The 27,495-nt window shown below is 36.1% G+C and overlaps 1 protein-coding gene across 4 annotated transcripts in view; it reads left to right on the forward strand.

The window, feature by feature from the left end:
• Positions 1–27,495, forward strand: part of SNTG1 (syntrophin gamma 1) — a 334,747-nt gene that overhangs the window by 200,694 nt on the left and 106,558 nt on the right. For all 4 annotated transcript variants that reach the window (XM_025147957.3, XM_004939849.5, XM_419197.7 and 1 more), the window contains 3 exons: positions 5,436–5,493; positions 9,170–9,213; positions 9,321–9,362. In XM_025147957.3, the coding sequence (XP_025003725.1) occupies positions 5,436–5,493; positions 9,170–9,213; positions 9,321–9,362 (144 nt within the window). The remainder of the gene's footprint in view (positions 1–5,435; positions 5,494–9,169; positions 9,214–9,320; positions 9,363–27,495) is intronic.

Consider the following 27,495-nt stretch of genomic DNA (forward strand, 5'->3'; position numbering starts at 1 on the left):
AATGATGCAGTAATGTGTGTCAGTTTACTATAAAGTATATGGGTGAATGAGGTTTTACTTGGTTAGTAGTAAGAAATAGCTGCTAAGGGTAAATTTTGTTGTGGTTTGGAAAGCAAGCGTCATGAAGTTGCATAAAAGTGACTGATTTATTATTATTATTTTTTGTTATACTTTACAATAGGTTCTTTTAAAATTAAAATTGTGAAGTCAAGATCACTTTGTATTTAAGTATCAGATAAATAGAAGAAAAATAATCACTGACAAATAGAAATTATAAAGTGAATGGCTGGATGGTCTTTCTTAAATTAGTGACATTTTTTTTTTAGAGCAAAATATCCACTGTTCTGAATAAATTTCTTGGAAGCTGCAAAAAGATTTAAAAGTGCCAATGTGACTATGGATTTTTCAGATTATGAGTTCAGCCTCGGAAGGTATCTTTATACATTTATGAAAGACCATATAAACTGAATAAGGTCCTATTTCTATTAAATAATCTATATTAAAAACTGTATGAAGTGTTTTAGGAGCAACTGCAACATAATTTACAAATCATAGCATTAAATTATTAAACATAATTTCTAATTTTACTGCAAAGTTGTTTTGATCATAATTAATAAGATAGTGGAGCTACATACATTCAGGCTTGAATAGATATTTTCTTTTCAATTTTTAGAATGACTAATGACCAGACGAAGCTTGTTAGTTACTTTAACAGATATTCCTTCAACAGATGTCATTAAGTAGACAGATCTTTTTTCAACAGAATGCATTCAAACTCAGTCAGATGGCATCGATTAGATAATGAAAATGGTGACAATAATTCTGTGATCTGCAATATTCTGTAAGTGTGTTTGAAGCCAGATGATTCTTCCTATTCTAAGAGTCAATGAACTCAGGTCCTATTTTGCTAGATTCTCTTTTTTTTTTTTAATCCCATATTCTTAAAAACAAACAAACAAACAAACAAAAAGAAAACATAGATGAGCAGTTGGGATCTACAAGTCACTGTGTGGGAAAGGCTGGTATGAGAGCCAAACCTGCTTCACATGTTTCACGAAGTTTATCTTACTGCATGTCAGGAAGTCTTAACATACCCTAGCTTTGTCTTTTCAGGATCTAGGAGATATAATATAGATGTCTCAAAACAATACCTGTAACTGTTGAATTTGAGACCTAGGCAAAATGCTGGTGGTGGAGGAATAATAAGGAAATTCTGCACCTGATCCTGACTGATCATTTTCCTATGCCTGGTGTTTGTTCTCATTTTTGTCACTCACATGTACACTCTCATACAGAAACTGATGACTCTGTATGAAAGTATACTTGCTGAGATATCACATTTCACGTTTTCGAAGTCCCTAAAGCTTCCAGAGAAGAGAAATACTGCCATAGGGATATACTGGGAGCCAAATTTCTGTATACATCTGGAAACCAAAGCCTAGTTTTGGATGGACAACTAGTTTTTTTGTTTTTGTTTTTGTTGTTGTTTTTTTTCCTCCTGTTCTTGTGCCTATGAACCAGCTTCGGTACTTCTGTAGTTCTTCTTTTATGAAAAAGACATCACTGATCGTTTTGTTTTAAGACTTGGTTCCCGAGTGCTGTAGTGCTTCATTAGGACCTTTCTGCAGTGGCTGTAAAATGGGCAGCTGTAGCTGATCAGCCATCATAAGTTAACTATCCACGCTTGTTAGTCAGCTTGCTGAACCTTTGTCTCTCTAGTATGGCTTTTGGAAAGGCACTTAAACCAACGAGCCATGCAGAGTAGGTGGGATAACTCACCTGATTACTCACCTGATACTCTTCTTAGCTGAAGAGTATTTGATAGTCTGTTTGCTACCAGAAATCTTACATGAACAAGTCACTTTCTCTTAAGTGACTTTTCAAAGTATCTTATCCTACCTTAAATATTCTCTACTTTTTTTCAATGCATTTCTTTCTTTCTCCCCCCTTCTGCCTTTTTTTTTTTTCATTTACTTTCTTAAGAGCAGGAATATTAAAAGTTAGTAAATTCAAAATAAAACTCCCCCGTAGTTTTTTGGTGATTTTGCTGTGGGTAGAAAACTTTTCTTTTGTGTTCTAACTTGGATGCTCCAACTGAAGTTGTAAAAATCAGATTAATCTAACTGCTTAAAAAACTGCTTACAAAATTGATTTTTACACAAGTTCTGAAGTTAAGCCCTTTTAAAAATTGATTACAATCCACTCTTTGTAGGTTTGATAGAAAAAAAATGCTGTTTTGTGTTCTGCTGTACTTCATTTTACTTAAGTTAATGGCAAAGGTTTAATTAAATTTGGAGCAGACCTGATCTATTTCACACTGCTCAGAAGGAATTATTTTCTCATTTCTGAAGCCCCTTTAAAGCCCTCATTAATAAACCTCCGTGAGAGGGAATAGTCATTGAGTAAGATTTAGAAATTGATGAGTGCAGTGTAGTATTTCAGTCATTTATCACATCTCTGACAAGTTTGAGATGCAGAGATTTGACACAAGAAGCTGCAAGGTGTATGACTTATGAAAGAACATCATGTTTCTTAATAATTGGAGAGTGTAGTATTCTTAGGGAAATAGGCAGTAGAAGTGATAGTTCATTAAATTAATTAACGTTTGCAGTTGCAGTCTGACTTCTAGATATCAGAACTCTGTACTGAGCCATTTTCATGCTTCTCTTTTGGTCATTCTTTATATGATGAATTTTATCACAGATCTTCTAAGATTGTTTGACTTCTCAAAGTGTATCTACATAAAATATCTATAAAGGTACTGTTCTGAATATATTCAGATAATTTTCTTCATATTCATTCATTCTGTGGTAATCTTTTTTATGAGAACATTTTCTCTGCATTTCAAATGGAAACAATAAAAGTTAGAAAGCATCATTTAATAGATGAATTATCTAGCTTTTAGTTTAAAAATGTATTCAGGTAAACTATTATATCAAACAGTGAAATTGCAAAGGGATAAGTAACACTAGCACATTGTTGTCCATATTGTTTAATTGCTAGAATGTTACCTGCCATGATATTGGCTTATGCCAACTAGCATTTTTGAGATAAGACTGTTCATGATCACAGGTCAGAACATTACATGGACCACTTCCAATAGACAAAATGCATCACATCATTCTATTTCAGTCTTGAAGACAGTTTATCCACATAGACATGAGCCATGCTGTTAAGGCTAAAGCAAAAAGGGCCAGAGAAGTGATTGTCTCACTCTGCTCTGTGCTGGTGCAGCATTACCTCATCTACTACATGTAGTTTTGGGCACTCAAACAAATGCCAGTGATTAAAGCTTCCTTTACTTCTTTTAATAGAACCATCTCTGGAGCTGGGCAGCCACCTTTATTCCAGGCTAATACTTACACAACTTTTTTTCGTGAGGAACAGTGGCAAAGAAAATTTCCCTTAGAAAGAGCAGTGATGGAATCTGAAGACTGACTCATTAAGCCTTCAGTAATGTTAACTGACATGTATTTGTCCCATCCACTGGCCTGGGATTGTAACTGTGTGTCCACACTAGAGGAGGGAAATTTCAAAAGAGTGGAAAAGTAGCCAGTTTCCAGAGCTTTTAGAAGCAGTCTGTCTCTTGAGCCTGTAAAGCCAGACACGCATGCACTTTTACTGAGAATCAGTCGTGTAGGAGGTAACACATCCTAAGACTAATTCAGAAAGGATCCTTTATAATGTCTGAGTGTGGTTGCAGAAACAGGGTCATTTTTTTCCAGAAGCATTAAGAGATGCTTCTTCAAAACTGCAATGAAAATTGAATTAGATATAGAAAGTGAGAAGACAAGTTGGTGCTCATTACTGTTTGGTTTAGGAATAACAGGAATTTCCCTCTTTACTGGAGAGCTGAGTTGAATCAGGGAGAGAACAGTATACTGAGAGAAAAAGACTTTAGTTATGTTGAACTTTAATCACTGCACTCCTTGGCTGAACTTCAAATGTCTTGCACTGTGCAATATTTTTGTAGCATATTGGAGGCTTAGAGAGGGAACTGGCATTTGTTTGTTTGAAAAACATGGGAGAAATTAAATGTGCATGTAGCTGAGGAAAACTCTGAAGGAATTAGAGGAAGTCTTATTAATTTAGTGAGCTTGAATTGGTTATCTAAAGTGAAGCCAGCCTTTACGACTGCTGTTTCTATGGTGAAAACCATCAAAAAATATTTAGCAAGTTACAATGCTGCAAACTGTTTAGTTTCAATGTGTGTGTAAACCTGACTGAAATGAAGGTAACATCATGGTCTGTGTGGAGACCATGACCGTTTGGGACATGTGCAGTGGCAGAGATGAAAGGCTCTTTCTTTGTATAGACATAATTTAAATACTTTATGAGAATGCCAATAGAGGAGGGAGACAAAGAAACATGTTTTCTATGGTTTTCTTTTTCTCTTTTCCATAACAGATAAAGCTGTTGAGTGCAGGTCTCTGTTCAGTTTCAAACAATTGTTTCCTGCATGAAGAAGGGATCTGTAGTAATCCTTAGAACATCAAAATGTCCAGGTCAGACCATTCCACACATTGACACAGAGTGCCTGGACCTAAGGAGTCCATAGTTTCCAAAGAAAAGAAGAATAAGCAAACATTGAACCAGGATTCTTAGGCAAAATGACAGTGTGGCAGATTGTCATTTCTGATTATCTGAATTTGTACAGGTTATGTTCAGGCTGGCACTTTGATGCTGTCTTCAGAGGAAGAAAAATATTTGTGATTCTGCTACATATTTGTCTTTTTCTTCCTTTGAGCGTGCTTTTATTTAAGGTTTCTTTTTAATACCTTAAGCACCATAAACATTTCCACTTCCACTAGGATAAATTGAATGAAACAACAGCATTGAATTGCTGTCAAACTGTTGAATTATCATCCAACTTTCCTTTATTTTTCCCACGTTTATTGAACACCTACTGTTCGACTTAATGTTTTCTTTTTCTGTTCCTTGTTACTTATCCCACTGCTTTGCTCACTCTTTGTTCATGTGTGACAGAGATGGAAACAAATAAAGGCTGCTTCTGAGATGAAAGTCCAAACTTGCTTTTCTTGGGCTTTTGTTTACATGTTTCTTACCAGCATGAAAACTGAGTGTTCACAGCATGGTTGCCGTTGTGGTGTGATGGCCATTCTGCCTTTGTAGGACACAGTTTCATACATTAAGCTATCCAAAAACTGCAGAAACTGGTGTTCTTCTTAAGGTCTTGTTCACTTCCTCGGCTAATTATGAAACCTGGGAGTTTCTTCATGAGAAGGAATAAGGAGTAAGGAATTAATCCAAATCAATTCTATAATAGAATTAGAAATAGATAAAAGAAGAAGAAAATGTAGGATCAGAATTATTTTCTCGGTCTCTTTGAAACCAAGTTACAGAAAGGGTAAAATAATTTCAAGCAAAAAGATATCTCCAGTGACTCATGAGATTGCTGTTTATTTTATTTTCAGGGTGGAGCAGAACATAATATTCCAGTGGTCATTTCTAAGATTTCCAAAGAACAACGAGGTGAGTGTCAGATTAGTACCCTATGTCTTGATATGCTCTTTAGAGTGAGATGTTCTAAATCTTGAGATTCTTCAGGAAGTGATGAATAAACGCTATTGATTTCTCTCTCCATGACATCATGATTTCTCTTTTCTTTAGAACTATTCTCTATAAATCCACAAAACTTTTATTTGGAATAGTTTCTAAACATTGTCTTCAAATGATCTTTTAAATGTTCTTGTAAAGAATAAATTTTAAGGGAAAAAATAGGCATGAAAATATTTAATAACTTTAAGCAGTGCAAAAATTAATACTTCTGTATTTTATTTCTGAATGTTTATTGCCAGAAAGAAGTAACATATTGAAAGTTTGATCATTAAAATATGTGAACACAAGAAGAGAAAGCATGTCTTTTTATACTGGATAGTAGGGTAGTACTCAGGGGTGGGTAGTGGCAGAATCTTGATAATACCCTTTGCTGTTTCAACATAGAGTTATAGGATCACAGAATAGCCTGGGTTGGAAAGGACCTCAAAGATCATCTAGTTTCAACCCCCCTGCCATGGGGAGGGTCACCAACAACCAGACCAGGCTTCCTGGAGCCACATGTAGCCTTGCCTTGAATGTCTCCAGGGGCGTGGCACCCTCAACCTCTCTGGACAACCTGTTCCAGTGAGTCACCACCCTCTGAGTGAAAAACCTCCTAATATCTAACTTAAGCCTCCCCTGGCTCAGTTTAAGACCATTCCCCCTTTTCCTGTCACTATCCACCCTCGTAAATAGCCATTCCCCCTCCTGTTTATATGCTCCCTTCAAGTACTGGAAGGCCACAGTGAGGTCTCCCTGGAGCCTTCTCTTCTCCAAGCTAAACAAGCCCACTTCCCTCAACCTTTCCTCACAGGAGAGGTGCTCCAGCCCTCTGATCATCTTAGTGGCCCTCCTCTGGACCCATTCCAAGAGCTCCACATTTTTCTTGTGCTGGGGGCCCCAGGCATAGACACAGTACTCCAGATGGGGCCTCACAAGAGCCAAGCAGCAAGGGACAATCACCTCCCTCTCCCTGCTGGCCACCCCTTTTTTAATGCAGCCCAGAACACAGTTGGCCTTCTGGTCTGCAGACGCACACTGCTGGCTCATGTCCAGCTTCTTGTCCACCAGGACCCCCCAAGTCCATCTCTGCAGGACTGCTCTCAAGGAGTTCTTACCCCAGTCTGTATAAATACCTGGGATTGTCCTGCTCCAAGTGCAGCACTTTGTACTTGTCCTTGTTGAACCTCATTAGGTTCATATGGGCTCACTTCTCCAGCCTGTCCAGGTCCCTCTGGATGGCTTCCCTTCCCTCCAATATATTGACCACAGCACTCAGCTTGGTGTCTTCTGCAGACTTGCTCGATTCCATTGTCTGTGTCATTGATAAAGATGTTGAAGAGCGCTGGTCCCAAGATCAACCTCTGAGAGACACTGCTTGTGACCGGCCTCCACCCAGACATAGAACTGTTGATCACAACCCTTTGGCTGCCACCAGCTAACCAGTTCTTAATCCATCTAATAGTCAGTCTTTGAAATCCATACCATTCCAATTTAGAGAGAAAAACATTTGATGCTTTGGTCTGTAAACTTTTGCAGCAACTGATATATAGCAAAATCAGTACTGTATGAAGGCTTTAATCATGCATATTTTTAACTGCCAATGTTTTGAAATTATTGGAATGATATAGTATGTGCTATGAAGACAGGTTATTGTTAGATTACTCTTGTTGCACTCAGTGATGAAGGATCAAGGTTGTGAATAAGTACTTCTAGTGTGTATTTATGATCTTTGTTATGTTTGTGTGTATTTGTATATATATGCATAAGGTCAGAAATTTAAACTTGGAAGTATTTTCCTCTATCTGCATATAGTAATTCTGGAATGCTGTTTCTGCACAATTAAAAAGCTCAATTAAAAAAAAACCTCATATTCACCCACACACCATTGATAAAGAAATGTACAGGGGAATCTTGAAATACTGAGAACTGAAAGCGGACCCTGAAATGTAGATGTGACAGTTGTGTGTAGAGAAGCTGCAGTGTAGCAGAGAATGAGCCCCTAAGGAAAACAAAAAGGTTAGTCTTAAGAAGTGACTCCATTATTTTCAGTATAAATATAAGTGTGTACTACATAATAATGTGGCATATATTGCCTACACTAGCTATTAAAAAGCTATTAAGCGCTGCAGGAAAAATAAGAAACATAGACCAAAGTTTAATTGAGCACACCAAAGTGCACGCTGCTTCCTCTTATTTTTATTTTTTATTTTTTACTTTTTTTTGTTAGAATGACTGATGCATTACTTCTAACTTCAATACCTTCTTGAAGTATAAACTCTATTACTGTTTTCAATAAAAATACTGCTGATTTTTAGAGGGCTAGTTGCGAGGGACGTCTCTTCTGTAGAACAAGGCTATGCAAGTGTCATATGTGCTAGGCATCTTGGAAAATGCTATTTAGCCTTGAGCCTGTACCTCAGAACATTGCAGGCTTAGTTCTGCCCTCCTATCAATTGGATTCTGATTCATTTTTTAGGCCGCTAAACAAGAATGTGATAGTTCATGCAATTCATACCAACAGTGTTGTACACAGAGTAATTAAGTCATTTGTAATTTGTTAGTACATGTAAGCCCAATGTCTAAAGAGGATTATTGAGATAGACATTTCTTAAAAATAAAATAAATTAGAAAATCTAATAATTTAAGAATCCATTGCTGCATCTTGCCTTGAAACGTATTAAGTATCAGAATTCATGTGAATGTCAATGCCAGTCTCACAACTCGTGTAAGGAAGTAAACATTAGTTGGATCAAGTCAAGTTTCAGACCTTTCTTAAAAGCATCTTCTGTAATGTTTTGAAATGCTATAGGCAAATAATTCAGTGTATTCTGTTAGTATTCCTCAGTTCTCATGTTTGAGTTTATATATATTTTTATGGACACTTAATCTTTATTATATTAATTCTGTATTTATAAAGTGCATTTGATAGCTCTGTAATATAACTCAATATTTTAAAATGTTAATTTTGGAATCAGATTTTGTTAATTCCCTAATGACTTGGAGGGTATCAATTTATTTTAAAAATCAAGTCCAGTTTTGATGATGATTTTGTACAACATCCTGGTTGTTTAGCTCTTAAAAAGAGAAAGTATTATCCAGCATAAATACACCAATGAGTTAATCAAAGACATAGGATCTACAGTTGTTTTTGGTTTTTTTTTTTTGTTTTTTTTTTATAAAATCTTGCAAGTTAAAAGTTGTCCTTCATAAGCAACTCAAAAGTTCTTTTCCCTCAGAGCTTCTAATAAATCATCTCACAGGTAAATAGGATGTTTATCTAGTTCTGCAGTCATTCTGCTTTCAGAAAATATTGCCATACGTCACCATAATGGCCCAAAAGATGTTATACACTGATGGAAGATGTTTTGAAATATTGTTACTTGGGATGAAAGGACTCTTTCATTGAAGCAATGATAGCTGGTATTTGGGGATTAGAAAGATTCCTAATAACTACTTAGAAGCTGTGTATTGCTTTTTTAATAATTTGTTTTGCTTATTTAAAAAAAAAAAAAGATTATGGAAAAACCTAAATGAAATGGAAATTTAAGTACAAGAGATATGGGCTGTTTTGTGCAAATTGAGTGAAAAATATGCTTTCTATTTTCAGCTGAACTTTCAGGTTTGCTCTTTATAGGAGATGCAATTCTGCAGGTGAGTGAACTTGAAAGTACTTTTATATATAATTTTATAGAAAATTGAAATAAAATCTATACTTATGAAATGTAGAGTAAGTCTTCTCTTTATCTTTTTAATAACAGATTAATGGAATTAATGTGAGAAAATGCAGGCATGAAGAAGTGGTGAGCTTTTCTGTTTTTCAGTCTACATTTTGTCTGTTGTAGTTATTGAGATGATAGCAGTACACCAGTATCAGTTGTATTATTGCTATTCCTAAAAAAATAGACCGTACCTTCTTATTTAGAAAATCTTTTATCTTCTTCATAGGCTTGCTATAATTACTGTCCTCAGATTGTGTATTAAAGGTGGTTATTTTATTATGAGGATTTTAGCTGTACGTTTTCTAACCTTTCTTCTTCTGACTTACACCTATCAAATTTCAGCACTGCTAAACCTTTCTGGTTGTGCGAGGTCATTTTAATTTGTTGTTTTAAAACCTTTAAACTCAAAAAAAAAGCATTAGTCTGGCTTCCATGCTCTCGCTTTAATGAATGAGGATGCTCCCCTCATTCATAAAGGTTTAAGTCAACGGAGTATTAAGGAGATTCCTCTTAGAGGAGGCGTGTATTTGAGTAGACTGATTCCCTTGGTAAGTCAGCTTGTTTTAAAAGAATTGTGTTATATTTGGCTGTTTGATTGTCCTTAAGGACTTTCAGAAGTAGGGAACACTGAGCTTGAGAAATAATGCCATGAATGGAAGATTACCAAAGATTACTAAAGAAATTGTCTTTTGTTCCTGTTTAGGTCCACCGAAACTATAACTGTAAAGCTTATTTTATCAATTCATAAATGCTCTGTATTTAATATTGTATTCTATTTTATGACAGATAGATATATGTACGCCATTCAGGTATAGGAAGCACAAATTGATGAAATTCTGATAAATAAGTGCAAGCTGAAAGATAAAATGAGTGTGCTCTTCCACCTCTCAGAATGCATTTATGCAGTGGTTTTATGTTGGAAATTTGTATTGCAAATCATTCATTGTTCCTTAGAACCTTAATTCATCTTCTGTATAAACAGAATAACACTGATATTGCCTTAGATTTAAGCTTTGGCTGTGCAGTAGTGACCAGATTTTAATCTTTTACATGATAACTATAGTTGTTTGGTTTTATATGCTTTAATATGGTAAATATCTCAATGGGATTTCAGTGTGTTGTTGAAATTTCAAAACATGAGAACAAGATGTTAATAAAAGTGCAGACTTGCACACAAAAAGGCAAATTAAAACTGGTTAAGTTTATTCAAATCTGTCCAAAAGGACAGATTCACAGAGAGTAGCCAATATCATTGTGTTAAACTTTATTTTATACCTTTTTAGTCCCACGTAATGTGCTTCTCAAACTCCTTGTAAATAATTTTATCTGAATAAGAATAATGACAAAGCAAAGGTGTTACCTTACTAATTATGAATGTGCCATTATGTATATATAAGTATTTTAGGTGTTCAAGAAGCAGGTAAATTTTAATTTTTTGTTTTGTTTCTAGTTTGACAAATAATTTCTAAGAATGAAGAATTGATATTGGGCAATATTTAAGTAATCTATGTAACATTTTGTAAACTAAGATCTGCAGAGGAAAAGATATAAAACAAACATCAATGCAAAATTTTGATTTTTTTTTTTCAGAAACATTGAACTTCATATGATCATAGAATCACAGAATCACAATGGTTAGAAAATATCATCCACTCCAACTGTCCGCCTATCATCAGTATTTCCCACTAAACCATGTCCCTCAGTACAACATCTAGACGTTTCTGGAACACCTCCAGGCATGGTGACCCCACCACCTCCCTGGACAGTTTGTTCCAGTGACTGACCGCTCTCTCACAGAAGAAGTATTTGCTAACGTCCAACCTGAATCTCTCCTGGCACAACTTGAGACCATTCCCTCTAGTCCTATTGCTCGTTACGTGAGAGAAGGGGCTGACTCCCACTTTACCACAACCTCCCTTCAGGTAGTTGTAGAGAGTGATAAGGACACCCCTGAGCCTCCTCTTCTCTACACTAAACAATCCCAGCTCCTTCAGCTTCTCCTCATAAGACTTGTGCTACAAACCCCACACTAGCTTTGTTGCCCTTCTATGAACACCCTGCAGGCCTCAATATCTTTCTTGTAGTGAGGGGCCCAAAACTATGCACAGTACTTCAGGTGCAGTCTTACAAGAGCTGAGTGCAGAGGGATGATCAGTTCTCTGTTACAACACTTTTTCTTCTTGGCTACCTGGGCACATTGCTGGTTCATCTTCAGCTGAACAATACCCCCAGCTCAGTTTCCTCTACACTGTCTTCCAGCGACTTTGCCCCAAGCCTGCAGCATTATCTAGGGTTGTTGTGGCCAAAGTGCAGGACCCAGCATATGGTCTTGTTGAACTTCATCCCATTGGCCTCAGCCCAGCTATCCAGCCTGTCCAGATCGCTCTGTAGATCCTTGCTATCCTCAGGCAGATTGACACTTCCTCCCAATTTGGTGTCATCTGCAAACTTAATGAGGGTGTACTCAGTGCCCTCATCCAGATCATCAATAAAGATATTGAAGAGGACAGGCCCCAACACCAACCCCTGGGGAACACCACTCCTAACCAGTTACCAGCTGGATTTAACTCCATTCACCACGACTGTTCTTTACCCAGCAAAGAGTCTGCCTGTCCAAGCCATGAGCTGCCAGCTTCTCTAGGAGAATACTGTGGAAAACAGTGTCAAAGGCTTTGCTGAAGTCTAGGTCAACTATGTCAACGGCCTTTCCCTCATCCACCAGGCAGGTCACTCAATCACGGAAGGAGATCAGGTTGGTCAAGCAGGACCTGCCTGTCATGAATCCATGCTGGCTAAGCCTGATCCTCTGACTGTACTGCATATGCCGTGTGATCTCCCTCAAGATGATCTGCTCCATAACCTTTCCTGGCATCGAGGTCAGGCTGAGAGACTTGTAGTTCCCCGGATCCTCCTTACGATCCTTCTTGTGGATGGGAGTCACAATGGCAAGTCTCCAATCCTCTGGGACCTCTCCAGTTGACCAGGAACGCTGATAGATGATGGAAAGTGACTTGGCTATTGCCTCCACCGGCTCCCTCAGCACCCTCAGGTTGATCCCATCTGCCCCTATGGCTTGTGGCCATGAAGATGGAGTATTAGATCCCTGTTTCCACCTGGATCGTGTGGGGGTTTATTCTGCTCCCCATCCCAGACTTACAGGTCAGGGGGCTAGAGTACCCTGAGGATAACTGACCCCACTTTTGAAGACAAACAAGGCATTGAGAAGGCATTGAGAACATCAGCCTTTTCCTTATCCTCAGTGGTCACATACCCTGCTGCATCCAGTAAAGGACAGAGATTCTCGTTAGTTCTCCTCTTACTTTTCATGTATTTGTAAAAATATATTTTGTTCTCTTTTACCCCAGTGGCGAAGCTGGGCTTTTGCCTTTCTAATTTTCACCCTGCACATCCTAACAACTTCTTTGTACTGTCCTCAAGTTGTCTGACCCTTCTTCCACAGGAGGTAGATTCTCCTTTTCTCCTGGAGCCTCAGGTAAAGCTCCAAGGTCATCCACACCAATCTTCCTCTCTGCTGGTTCATCTTATGGCACGGGGGGGGATAGCTTGCTCCTGTGCCTTTAAGACTTCCCTTTTGTGGAGCAACCAGCCTTCCTGGACCCCTTCACTCTTCAGGACTGAATCTCAAGGGATTCTCTCTACTGGTGTTCTGAACAGTTCAAAGTCTGCCTTCTGGAATTTTGAGGTAGGAGTTTTGCTGCCCCCTTTCTTGCCTTCACCAAGAATTGAGAACTCTACCATTTAATGGTAACTCTGTACAAGACAGCTCCTGACCTCCGCATCTCCCACCAGTCCTGTCCTGTTTGTGAACAGTAGATCTAGTCGGACACCTCCCCTGGTAGGCTCTCGTAACAACTGCATCAGGAAACTCTTTCACACACTCTAGAAACCTCCTAGATTGCTTCTTCTGTTCTGTATTGTATTTCCAGCATATATCAGGGAAGTTGAAGTCCCTTGTGAGAACAAGAGCTTGTGATCATGCAAGTTCTGCCACCTGCTCATGGAATGCCTCATCTGTCTCTTTATCCTGGTTAGGTGGTCTATAACAGACTCTCACCAGGATGTCCACCTTGCTGACCGTCCCCCTGATCGTTGCCCATACTCATTCCCAACACCAAGCTCAACAATATCAAAGCACTCTCTAACATAGAGAGCCACGCCACCACTCCTCTTTCCTTACCTTTTCCTTCTGAAGAGCTTATAGTCATCCACTGCAGCACTCCAGTTACGGGAGCAATCCCACCTTGTTTCTGTAATGGCATCTAAGTCATAGTTTGCCTGCCACAGAATGATGTACATGCATGTCTAGTAAATTTGCTGTAAAGCCTGATTATAATATGTGCTGTTATATTAATGATAGATCTGGTAGTTCATTGTACATTTAAGTATGATTTTAGGCATAGACCTCACTAAGGAGCAGATACAGAAATGAGTCTGCCAGCAGGAGTTCCAGGTAGATTTTGTCTGCAGCACACTCCATGAACTTTGAGCTGTTACAGCACTCCTGTGCTAATCTTTATCAAATATGGGATCCATAGTCCTAATGTCAAGGCAACAGAGAAAATGCAAAGTATGTAGAACACAGTTGCTCACAGCATAGATTAGAACTGCAATGAATACTTAATGTCCAATCCTTGCCACATCTAGGTACTATTAAAATGGCTATGCAGGGTCCATGATGTCAAAGGTTTGTTTCATTCTGATCATAATTCTTTTTTTCTGAATCTAGTTAAGACTTAGCAGATATCATATGATGAGAGACTATATTAACATTTTGAGTTGCCCTGATGTCTTAGAAAATATTTACTGTAAAGCAGTAGGAAAGATTTTCCAGTGTGTAAAGCTGAAGCTCCCCATAGGAAATTCAGACATGTATACATTATCTGCACTTTGAATGCAATGCGTGTTCATTCTTTCTCTTCTCTAGATCCAGCACTTACTGCTGTTCGCAGAAACATTTTAAGCAGATGCCCTATCTTCATAACTTAGTGATGAAAAATTCTGCATAGTGATCAGTGCGGCCTATAATATTACCCTGATTATTGGGCAGCTAAAGATGGTGTTTCACTACACTGTTTTTACTACACAAATAAAATTATTTTTCCATTTGAATGTCAAAAATAAGTAGTTTTATCAAATTAGGACAGACTTTCATAGCAGGGAGAATCTCCAATATGCAACAAACTTAGTTGATTTAACATTTGTGGGCACCTGTGATGTCTTTTGTTGTCTTCCATTGGTTACTAGATCTGGTAATTAAGCATCCAGTGCAGCACAGATCATGTTATCCCACAAGTACATTACAATCTGAGGCCTGAATATGACAAATCAATAGGTAGATAAGACTCTTATAAGGCTGAATATGTAGGCTTGTTTGTTTTTTGGTGTAACTTAGAGGAGATGCTCACTTCCCATTGCAATTTTCTTAGCTTTAAGTGAAATTTGAGCTTAGTTTTCCATTTGTAGAAGGTGAAGATATTATTCATTATCATAAAAGGATATTATGAGTTTCTATCAAAGACTGAATGTCAGTTTGTTGTTGAGCTGGGGTTGTAAAGAATCCCATCTGAATACAGCACAGCATTCCTTTACTCTTAGTACTCTCCTATTGTAAAATAAATATGTTCTGTCTATGGTAAGATATCAGCATTGGAGGAGGTTGGGAAAAAAAAAATATTCTTTAAAAAACATTTCTCAACATCATTGGGGCAGCTTGTCTCTAGAAGTGCAGTCTTAAGTTGAATTTGGAAGTAGGAAGTGTCTTGTTATATTTCTTAATTTAGATGAGTTGGAACTCTTTCTACACTCGATATATTTTTTTTTCTTTTTTTTCATTTTTCTTTTTTTTTTTTGCCATCTTTTTTGTCTCTCTTTAGCATTTTGCAAGACTTTTTATAATCTGAAATTAGGAATAGCACACATAGACAGGCATACAAGTTTAGGTTTCTGTCTGAGGAATTCTGTGCAACAGTGCATAAATCCAATCACCAACAATGTCAATCCAAACAGTAAACACCTAGTCTTTTAAGTGCTGATAACAAAAAATGATTATTCATAAAATTAGAAATTGATATACCTGTGGCCTGGAAACTAATTTATCTTCATATATCTCCAAATGGAGGACCTTACCTGCATTTATTGTTCAAACAAAGATAAATAGGCAATCACCAGTGTAATGTTTTTTTCATAACGTGGAAATTTTGGTGGTTCTAGGAGTAGTCACTACGCCATTGACAATGAAGAAATGTTGGGAGAGAGAAAAGTCCTTCATCTACTGCATTTGCTGCTTCCAGAACAAGATTATAGTGCACCAAAGCATCTAAGGTCCATGGAGAAGGAAGAATTGTATTTAAATGAAAAATAATATACTTAAGATTACCTCTGTGAATCTCAAATAGTACCAACAACTGTGGTTACCTATCATGGGGTTTCTTTGAGTCTTAGCATCTGTTTTTCTCTTAGGAAATAAAATTAAAATGAAATAAATACAAATATAAAATGGTTTGTTATTTCTTATATTTGAGGTAAATTCAGGATTTCTAATGAAAATGTCATTTGTATATTCCAGCTATCATGGTTCAAGTAAGTTCCTTGAAAAGCAAGGTCATTGTCTTAGGAGAAGCTGATATTGGTAGATATAGAATCTGTGTAGGTATTTAAACTTTGGTGTTTTTTTGATACAGCAAGGTATTCTATGTAGTACCACGTTATAATTCAAACATCAGCTACATTTTGAACAAGGCATCTTTTCTGCGAGTTTGACATGAAATGGGATGCGCATGTGCATTGCATTGTAGCTTTGGCCCTTTTCCCTGTATTCTAGCAGAATTTCCATTGTGATATATGTTACATAAAACTGATGGCATAGAAGCTGTAGTTACTTAACTGGAATCATGTGCAGGAATTATGTGCAGCTGACAAATCTTTTTTTGTTTTTTTTAGATCAGTTTTCATCCAAGCTGATTTTTTAAACCTATGATGAATAGCTTCAATACTTTTTTTCATGTTTTAAACAGAATAACAAGCATATTGTATTTATAAGGCAAGAAATGAAACCAAATGATATGAAATCTCACTCCATCTTGTCTTTGGTAGATTTAAGATTTTGATAAAGTTTTTGTTGTATTTTAATCCTTAACTGTGAAATAGAGATAAGGTTTACTGAATCGTATGTAGCACTTCAGAATCTGTTGTAGAAGAGGGTCTCTACAAAATGTTTTTTATTAATATTTTGCTGTTAGGTGATAGTGATTACAACAACCTGTAAGTAGAGATTAGCACCTTCTCTTATTACTTGAGATCTTATATAATTAATAGTGTGGCCGTTTAATCCTTTCCTCTGTAAACTGGATGAGGACTTTAGATATTGAAGCTGCATAGTGAGCACTTCTAAGAGAAAAGCTTGATCATTCTGCAATAGTTTTCCTCAAACAAAGAGGCCAAGATGTTAGTTATTCCATACAGCTATTCTGTATGAGACCCATGGTTATAAGAAAAGTGCTAACCTCACCTCTTTTCCCATGGTATAATTAATGAAAATATCTGTAACAACGTATTTATAATTTTCTTATTGCTCACAAAACTTGGAACTAATAATGATCTGTCAAGTATTTCAACATTAGTTTGAAGTGAGTGTACATTAGGTAGAAAAGAACCTAGCTGGTATAAATAATCTCTAGAGGTTTCTGTTCGGTTGGTTTTGTCTTGTTTTTGTGTTTTGGGGGAGCTCTGGTTTCTTTTTCCTATGTAGTGGAAATTCTTTTTATTAGGATGCATCCTAGAGTAGTATTCTTATATGTAGTCAGCTATATTTTTGTTGTTTAAACATTATTTTGTGTGGAACTCAGAAAAGGCTAGTGTTTATTCAACAACCATGATGTTAAACTTCATAAATACACTGATCTGTATTGCACATCTTCCTACCCTATTTTTTCGTATCTTTTACTCAAGGTAGCCATATATGTATTACTTGCTTTAAGACTTCATCTCTTAAAACTATTCAACACTTCTCATAATTTTAATAGATGGGCAGAATGTTAGCATGGCTAATATTGACTCAATATGATTAATATAATTATTTTCTTTTTATACTGCTCTGATTCTCAAAGTAAAAATTCTGTAGGGTTTAATGGGGTAGAGTGAAAGAGTCAGCAGCTATTTTGAGACATTCTTCAAATAGTTGTCGTTTCTTCCTCTTTTGCCATGCAGCAGTATTAATGCTGAAACCTGAGCTTCAAATAAAATAGACAGTTGAGCAGAGTTTTTAAAGTGTGCACTATCAGACATGCTTTGTTTCTGACTTCATTTACATTGATACTTTACTGTTAATACTTGCTTTTTCTGCTTCCTTAGGGATAAAATAGGAATATTTTTAGGTCCATTGGTATACTTGTCTTTCTCTCCAGAAGACTTAATGAAAGTTTCCATTCTACAGACCATCTTCCAGTTGAAGAGTTATACTTCAGGTGGGCTCTGGTACAGGGACTCCGATTTTTTCTTTGCTTCCCTGTACTTATTTGTGATATTGTACAATAAAAGAAAAAATAAGAAAATTTAAGGGGCTATGTATTTTAAATTTGTTACTGGATGGTTTATTTTTCTTAAGTCATACTCCACTTTGATTCATTCTTTGAGTTTTTCATTGGTTTTTTTTATGTTTGTTTGTTTTGGTTTTTTTGTGAGTCTATACAAGAATTGCATAGAAAACATCAAGTGCCACCAAAAATCGAAGGAAACAAAAATGCACATAGCATTCTGTGAGTTCAGGACATTTTAGCGGAAGGAAAAAGATTGTTTTTCCTCAGTCACTATTAAAAAATGTTCTTTAACTCATGCGGACTAGAAAATATTATCTGAGAGGCAACATAAGTTTTTTCTTTACAAGGGAAATAGCCATGTGACATTGACTAGTAGGAAATGTTCAGTTCTGAAAGGCAACTTCTTTATTTCTTATAGCTTGATATGGATCAGAGAGATTACATTGAATGAAGGAAAGCATGTGCTCTACTTTAGCTAGCCAGAAGGAATCACAAACAAAAAGTGTGCTCAAAAAAGTGCCAGTATTTATCCAGAGCTTATCTAACACCTGTACTTACTTCTATGTCCCCCTTTTTTTTCTCTCTCTTTTTTTTCTTTTTTTTTTTCCCCCTTTCTATATTGGGTCTTTGTCTTCTAACTGTTTGGTGGAGGAAGAAGAGGAAGGGACAGTGGACTCAATATATTTTTCATTAGTATTCAATGTTGGACTGTTCAGCCAGATATAGGGAAGTTTCCAAATGACCCACTCCATATTTCTTATTCACTAGTATAGAAGAGTATATTACTGGTGTTCTGCCACTTGTTTGTCAGTAGTGTGCCTGTTTTTCTAGTTTAACAATTTTTTTTCTTGACATTGCCCTGTTAGTAATGGAATCTTTCTACAAGTTCAGTTTGGTAGTACCTGTTTCCCATTAGTTATTCTGCAAGATAGTGCCTACTAAAACACTAGGTTAGATCACAAGAAAAACTCAAGTGCAGATGTTGTGCCAGAAGGAAGAAATTCTGCATTAAAATTCACAAAGGTTATCCTTTATTCAGACTGTAGTGCTAAGACTTGCAGACGTTGTTGCCTTCTTGTGCTGTTAGTACTTTTCTGGAGAAAATGGGAAGTAGTCAGTGCTCAAGCTGAAATGACATTACTAAGGTAATGACATGTATCTTTAAATTAGGTCTTGTAAGTGTAGGTAGATATGCTCTACTTCACATGCCCTTGTCAGGCCAGGCCTGGTTCAGAATATTTCAAAGGTTCTAATTATGCTGACCCGGTGAAAGGAAAGTTCAAAAGAACAGTCTGCGTTAAAAAGTCTCCCATATTTTAGCATGTCAGTGTGCAAGTAGTAAGTACTGAGAGTATCTCTGTTTTCCCTGAAATACTGAAATTTCTTCTTATAATATTTTGAGTATAATGCATTTACATACTAAATGGATAAACAGACATCCTTTACAAAATCTTCATATCTCAGGCATGTTAAGGCTTTTTTGGAATCTTATATACAGTCATATTTACATAAAGATCTAATACAAAACACATTCAAAGTCTCCTGTACATGTCAGGTCATAATGTATTATTTTTGAGTTTTTGATTGTGGAGAAAAGTTTGGTGAGATCTTGCATATGCTTTAAAGAATTCTAATAGAAAAAAACATTGCATTTAAACATCTTTCACCCTGGAAGATTATAAGATTTTACAAGCTATATAAAACATCCTCTGTCTATCAGTGAGGTTTGAGAGTAAAATGAATCAACTGCACAATAATGATCACAATGACAGTACAAAGACATTTAAAATTTTACCAGTACTGCTATAGCTCTGAATGTCCAAGATGTTATCAAAGCCAAAATCTTTTCATCTCATTGGAAGACTTCTATTTAAATGGAAAAGTGAGCCTCCCTCCTGATGATACTTTTTCGGTAGGCTTTTCAGTATATCTTCTTGGAGCCTTTTCTTCTCCAGGTTGAACGAGCCCAACGCTATCAACCTTTTTCATAGGAGAGGTGCTCTAGCCCTCTGGTCATCTTCACGGCCCTCTTCTGGACCTCCTTCAACAGTTCTGCATATTTCTTGTATTGGGGTCCCCAGGCTTGGTTGCAGTAAGTACTCCTGTTGGGATCTCCTGAGGGCTGAGTAGAGACAGACAATCAACACCCTTGCCCTGCTGGCCACCCTTTTGATGCAGCCCAGGCTGGAGTTGGCCTTCCAGGGTGCGTGCTCACACTGCTGACTCATGTCCAGATCTTTGTCCATTAGGACCCCCAAGTCCTTCTCCACAAGGGTGCTGTAAGTGAGTTCTTCTCCAGGTCTGTGTGTGCATCTGGGATTGCTCTGACACAAGTGTGACATCTTGTAATTGACCTTGTTGATGGAATTCATTAAATTTATGTGGGCCTAATTTTCAAGCTTTTCCAGGTCCATCTGGATAGCATCCCTTCTGTTTGTTGTATCAATTGCACCACTCAGCTTGGTATTGTCCACAAACTTGCTGAGAGTTCATTCAATCCCGTTATCTCTGTTGCTGATAAAGATGTTGAAGAGCACTGGTCCCAAGATGGACCCCTGGAGGACACCACTCATGACCCTTCGCCACATGGGCATAGAGTTGATGACCACAACTGTCTGGTTGTGACTGTCCAACCAATTCTTTATCCACTGGATAGTCCATCCTTTAGATCCACATTTCTCCAAATTTAGAGATAAAGATGTAGTATGGGACCATGTTAAAGGCCTTGCAGAAGACCAGATAGATGACCTTAGTTGCCCTACCTTTGTCCACTGATGCCATCGCTTCTTCACAGAAGGCCACCAGATTGGTGAGGCACAATATTCCCCTGATGAAGCTGTGCTGGCTGTCTCAGATCACCTCCTCGTCTCACATATGCCTTCATGTATCTTCCAGAAGGATCTGATCCATGATCTTCACAGGCACGAAGGTAAAGCTCACTGGCCTGTAGTTCCCCAGATCTTCCTTTCTCCCTTTCTTAAAAATAGGAGTGACATTTCTCTTTTTCTGATCACCATGGGCTTAACCTGATGATGATGCGTTTTCAAATATGATGGAGAGTAGCTTGTCACAGCATCAGCTAGTAAAATATCTGTAAATGTCATCCAGTTAATTAATACCCAATGTGAGTACCTCCAAACTCAGTTTTCTCAAAATTTAAAATTTAGATGCTATTGAAAATAAATGTAAAAAATGTTTAGACAGTACTTTTTATTTATATTTCATATTTTTTGATAACTGTGTTGAATCCCAGCTCAGCAAAATATGTATGCCTTTGCCTAAAAGTAACAACTGAAGTTTTTTAATAGGTTAAGGACTCTTTTTTCCTCATTTAAAAAAAATATTTATGAAGTACCAAGTCAGTTTCTCAGTTTCAGTTAGATGCAGCAGAATTATTTCTCCACAACAAAAAGGCCACCATTGCATTAAATGTCACTAAAGACTCTTATTATGCGTTTTCTCAGTTGAAAACTTCTGTTACTGAGCACATTTTCAGAACTACTAAAATATCTTTCTCTGAGATTAGAGCCTAGCTGCCAAGAAGCTTAACAGAGTTAACTGCATACATTGATCTAAAACATTACTTAATATACAAATTTGTCCAAGAGTTATACTTTATGTCATTGTGAACTTGATAACATTTAGTGTTGAACAAATAGCAGTAGGCTTGCATATTAATATTTATTCAAATTTAGAATTAAAATTTGATTTCAAAGTCTTTAAGTCTATTTTTTATTAATTTTTCATGAACACTTATGTGCTGATGCTTGATTAGTGTGACTGTTCATGAAAAGTAAATGTTAAGGTCATATTTGCCATCAGCAAATTTTATATTGAATATGTAAATGTGAAATTTGCCACTGGCTGTGTGTTTGACCCCAGTCTTGCAATGGGATTAGTGTAAGCACACTCCTATTCTGTTACTGATTCCATCATGACCCCTCACTTAAACTGGGGTTCTGCTTTAACAGGCGAGCATTCAAACAATGTTTTGAACAATCTCAGATATATCTCTGTTCAGAAAACATTTGAAATTTAAGAATGTACTTCAAATGGCTGTGCCAACTGGGCAACTTTCACTCTTGAAATATTAGGAACAGAAGCAGTAGCCAACATGATATTTAGTGTAGTAACGTGCCTGAATTTTGCATATTATGATATTTTTACAAACAGCATGCAGGAATAAGAAATTTGTTTAGTAAATGCGTTAAGACTGTCATATATTACTTAACTGTGAAAGCACTTTTTCTGGTAAATTTGAAGTGTCTAAAAAGTTTCACTGAAGGGGAAGTGAATTCTTGTCTGTTTAACAGATAAAGAAGCAACTTCTGTGTTGATTATCAAATCTAGAAACCTCAGACCATTTAAAGGTTCATTACTCTAACAAAATAATAATAATAATAAAGTGCAGTATAACCAAACTGTGTTTTTTTTTTTTTTTTAAAGAGCCTCTAAATCCTTAAAATTGAAAATTTGATTGGAATTATTTCCTCCTATAAGTTATTTTCTCCAATAAGTAATTATTTCCTTCTCTCACTTCTATAGCAGGGAGCACACTTTACCTGGAAAATCTCAGGTCCTTAATTCCAAGTCAGTGTTCAATTCCTCTTGCTATTTGCTAGGAAAAAGAATATGCACTTTCAACCTTGCTTTGATTTTTTATTTACACTTACTTAGAAGAAAGAAAATGTTGGAAGTGCTAAAGCTTGTATCTGAAGCTTTTTGGCTTTAGCATAATGTCTTCTATCACCAGAAAATGCATTTCTATTCATAGAAGGATTTCTAATGGTCTTTATTCAAACTGTATCTAGGTAGTCAAGAACTCATGCACATAAATGTGAATATAGCTGATGTTGTTTTTCTGAATATGCCATGGATAATGTCTTTATATTATATGGGACTAATGTCTGTTAAAAAATATACTACTTGGGTGACTAGTAAAGGATTTTGTGCAGACATGGTTAAGTAGGAGGAATTTCTACATCTGATCTCAGTGTTAAAATGTCCAAGTTTTTTTCTTTTTTTTTTTTTGTTTGTTTTGGTGTTTTGTTTGTTTGTTTGTTTGTTTGAGAAAAAGTTTAAAAAAATCTTTGAAGTTTTGCATCAGGGTTCCTTAAGGGAAAAAAGCAATTGGCATTTGTTATGAAGAAGCCATGTGCAAAGCTTTTGCAGGTTGCTTAAACATTCTGCAGGTGCTGATAGCTTTCTTTGAATATTTTCCATCACATGTAGTCAAGAGGAGCTAAGAAGAACAACCATCTCAGTAAAGCCTGCTGTCACAGTTGGTTTCTGACTAATAGTCAAAAACGTCTTGTGTCTTAAAGGTGAAATCCATTGCAGGCTAATGGGGGGTAGCCTGTCATTCATCTGACTGTACACAAAAGTTAACATAGATATGATGGTGTTCTGAAACCTTTTGGGAAAGCTTTGTAGAAGTCTGTAGATGTTGTTGTAACAGTACTGTAAATACTTGATTCCAGCAGGAGTTTTATTTTGCTTATAAACAGGATCACATATTAATTCTAAAGTAGCTTTGATTAATTTTTTATTTGGAAAGCAGCAGTAAGATTGATCCAAACCAAATTCTGTCTCCTATGTACATTTCTGAGCTCTAATACCAATGAGAGGCTTACACAAATAAATTCTGTTGTAACTAAAGCATGTAATGTCAGTAGGAGATAAGATACACATTTTACTACAACTAGTTGGAATCATAACTAGGCTTTTTGACTTAAAATGTTTGACGGATGATGGCGTTAAGTAATTTATATAAATGATGATGGCTTTATCAGCCTCATACAATTGTGATAACCAAAGCAAAAAATATATATATTTTTTTTTGTCCAAAACTTTTCAAGCTTCTAATTTCATACCTTTAATGTAGAATAAACATAATTTAGTTTCAACCATACTAGCAGCTGTTCTACTTTATTTCTAACATTTTCTGTATTATTAATGGGTTTCCTTCGTTTTCCTCAGTCAGCTGTTTTGAAACTCTTTAAATATATAATTTAAAAATGTGTTTATAAATTAGTATAGAAAGATCGTGGGTGCCCAGCAGTTGAGTATATGTTAAGTTTCAAAAAAGATTGAATAATTCTGAGAGTTTAAAGAAGAGTAGTTTTTGAAACTGTATAGCTGCATAGATTATTCAGTGTAGTTGAGTAATCCTAGAGGAAAACCATATGGAGGTCGATAATGAGAAAAAAAGGATTTGCACTTCTGTGATTCAGCTCTACATATAGATGTACTGAAAAAATTCATGAAACATGGACAGAGTTTGGATTAGTGTTCTGGTTCTTTGAAGTTTGATTACTTGCATAGGTTAGTTTTTGTCATATGTGAGATATGAGTAACTGTATATCATGTAAACACTCACGTAAGGTCTATACACTAATCAAGTCAAATTTCAGTTGACTCATTGCTTACACTTTAGTCAGAACATGAAAATAAATTTTGTCCATGTTGTGTATATTCTAATATATGCTATAGGATACAGGAAACATTTAAATGTAATATGCAATGAAGTATACATTTTTCACACTTAAAATACTAATCTTTGCACTATAAGGCATCCTTTTACAATAGTGATATAATATTACTTACTCATTTTCTTGTTGGAATGAATGATTACTCAGTGACTAATTGGTGTATCTGTGTGTACTTGTTTCTTCTATGCACCATGGTCCCAGACCAGTAGAAGTCCATGGAATAAAGTTTAGTGACCATTAAGAGAACACACTGTTTGAAAGTGACTTTTGCATTATAATCATAGAATCATAGAATTCTTAGAGTTGGAAGGAACCTCTGAAGGCCATTTAGTCCAACTCCCCTACAGTGAACAGGGGCATCCACTGCTAGATTAGGTTGCCCATTGCTTCATCTTGAAAGTCTCCAGGGACACATCAACCATATGACTGGGCAGCCTGTTTCAGTGCCTCACCACCCTCACTGTAAAATATTTTTTCTTTATATTCTAATCTAAATCTACCCTCTTTGAGCTTGAAACCATTTCTCCTTCCTTTCTATCAACTCAGAATTGACAGTCTGAAGGTCAGCTGGTACGATTCAGAGAAAATACAGATAGGTCATTGTAAGCAATATAGTCAGAATTTTTATATATATATATATATTTATTATTATTATTATTTTTGAGGGTGATACGGAGTTTTGAGTTTGTGACCTGTCACTGGCATTTCCATTCTTCAAACACTTAAAATTTTAACAAGTTCTAATTCTTTGCTTGTTTTAGTTTCTGTATTGGCTAATGATTTGATTTAATGTGAACTGTGATGACCAGTAATATGCAATCTTTAGTAAAACAGAATTCCAAATTAGAGTACATGACCTAAGGAATGCAAATTAAGCACTTCTAGCAATATTTTTTTCAGAATTATGTCTATTAATGATGCTAAATTTAATGAATGAAGAACAGGAAAGTACTGCCAGATCATCTTTTCTGGCAGTCTTTTACTTTTGTAATTCTGTTAGGTTTTCATTTTTCCTCCTCCATCTCTTGAATGATTATCTTTTGCAGGGGCACTCCTCTGTTACTTCTGAAAAGATAAACATGTAACTCAGCAATAATTGCTGTCTGTTGCTATTCTAATATTACTAAGCATTTTAGTACTGATTGTGGAGCATAATAATAAGACTTAAAAATACCATTTTACAAGTTTAAAAACTAATCTTTTCTTCCAACTTGATTGTCAATAGTGATAGAATTTTCTGAAGTGATAGAATTTTCTTTTTACCTTGGCAGTATGTTGAAGAAGAATCTGACAGAAGTCAGAGTACTCTGTGGCTCGTATTTGGACCTCAAAACATGATTATATTTTTTATCTCTTTTTAAAGGCAGATCACTTAGTGTTCTACTTTGTACTTGAGTCTTGAGGTTACTGAAAATTTTATGTCTACATTGGTTTATAAGCCAATGAGAGCAGGTGGGGCAAAGATTGATGGGTGAAGACAGAAGATAGTTATAACAGGTTGGTGTGACAGTGTCCATCTGAGAAATCACCTGATGGTCTAGCTCAAATGAGTACTGTCACTTGGAATTGAGAATAATTTTGCTTCTGAGTGCTAAGTCTGATGGGACTTACCAAAAGCATCAAATCCCAAGTGACTGTGCATATTGCTTTGAAATGATCTTTTATATAGTGTCTTTGTAGCTGGAACATTCTCTGTGTAAGTGCTACCTTGGTTCAATTCCCATGTCATCTTGAGAAACACTAAACCTTTTTCTGCCACTTTTCAGAATAACTGCTTAGTGATAAGCTTAATATGATCTTTCTGCTGTCACTACTAGCATTACTGCATCCAGCTTCCCTTTTATAAAACAGTACTGATTACAAGTTAGGTGCAAAAGTGGTGTCTGAATAGAAGTTAATGTCTTCATCCATCCTCAGCACATGCATTTCTTTTTCCTTGAGGAAGCTTTCAATTTCATTGTGCAACTCATTTGATTTTGTATCCAAATATCTAAATAAAGTTCTCTGACCAGTCAGCAATCAACTTCTCTGGTAATGTCAAACTATGGTCTGAGGTATGCTTTCAGTTGAGCAGCATGAGTTGGAACTGCTGTCACAAAATTATGTTCCACTTTGTGCTATACATCAGTAAGAGAGATTTTCTGAAGGAAGAAAACTTGTGGTGATTTTAGCTGTTATAGTAATTGATTTGTTGTGGGCAAATATTGTGGTAAACATTGAAGCATGGGAATTTAAAACTCCCCATACTCTGGCATATTTTTACTGTGAATATCTATACTATTATGTATCACATACGTGGGTTTTACTGAACAAAACAATTGCCTTTTTACATAATTAAACATAAATTGAGGCAGTTGTATGCATGTGTCGAGCCTTCTAGCCTAGGGCCTTTAAGTCATTGTACCAGAATACATACTGTGGGATCTGCAGATGAACTTGATGATACCAGTACATTGAATAACAGTGCACAGTATCCTTCTTCTGTTTTTCAAATTATAATAATTTAAGATATTCATTAATGAACTGTTTTTTTGCTTTCAATTACAGTGAAGAGTGGTATTTGCTGTGGTTAAGGAAATCACAAATCTTAAAGAATATGTCTTTTGTTGTCTTCTGTTTAAGTCTGTGCCAATTCATTTATGTATAAATTTAATTTGTAATTGAAGAGTGAATGTGATGTCTCATTTAAGAAAAATACTTACTGAAGTCAGAGGGACTTCACATGTCAGTGCTTTTGCGAATATATAGAGAGACATCAGCATATGCTCTAATGTTGTCTTTAACTGACACTTTAAAAGGTTTTATAAAATTAAAAGGCAACATTATTATAGGTATTACTGAATGTTCAGACTAGTGTTATTGTTATGTAGATATTTTATTCAGAAGTATCACACACCACCATAAAATCTACCTCTTCAAAATACCACTTTGTCAGTGGAATATGCATTTTCAGATCTGCATAGATATACTTGTGCAGATAGATATATTTTCATTAACATAGATTTTCCAAGCCTGAACAAGCACTACTTTTGCATTCATGCAGGACTCATTTTAACGAAATAGCTCTGTAAAAATTTTAGCTACAGTACTGGCAGGCAATGATGGAGAGAGAAGAAAGAAAGAATATGCCAGTATCTCTCACTGTTGGGATTCCACTCACGTTTGTAA

The sequence above is a fragment of the Gallus gallus genome, chromosome 2, assembly GCF_016699485.2.
Source record: "Gallus gallus isolate bGalGal1 chromosome 2, bGalGal1.mat.broiler.GRCg7b, whole genome shotgun sequence".
Lineage (NCBI taxonomy): Eukaryota > Metazoa > Chordata > Aves > Galliformes > Phasianidae > Gallus > Gallus gallus.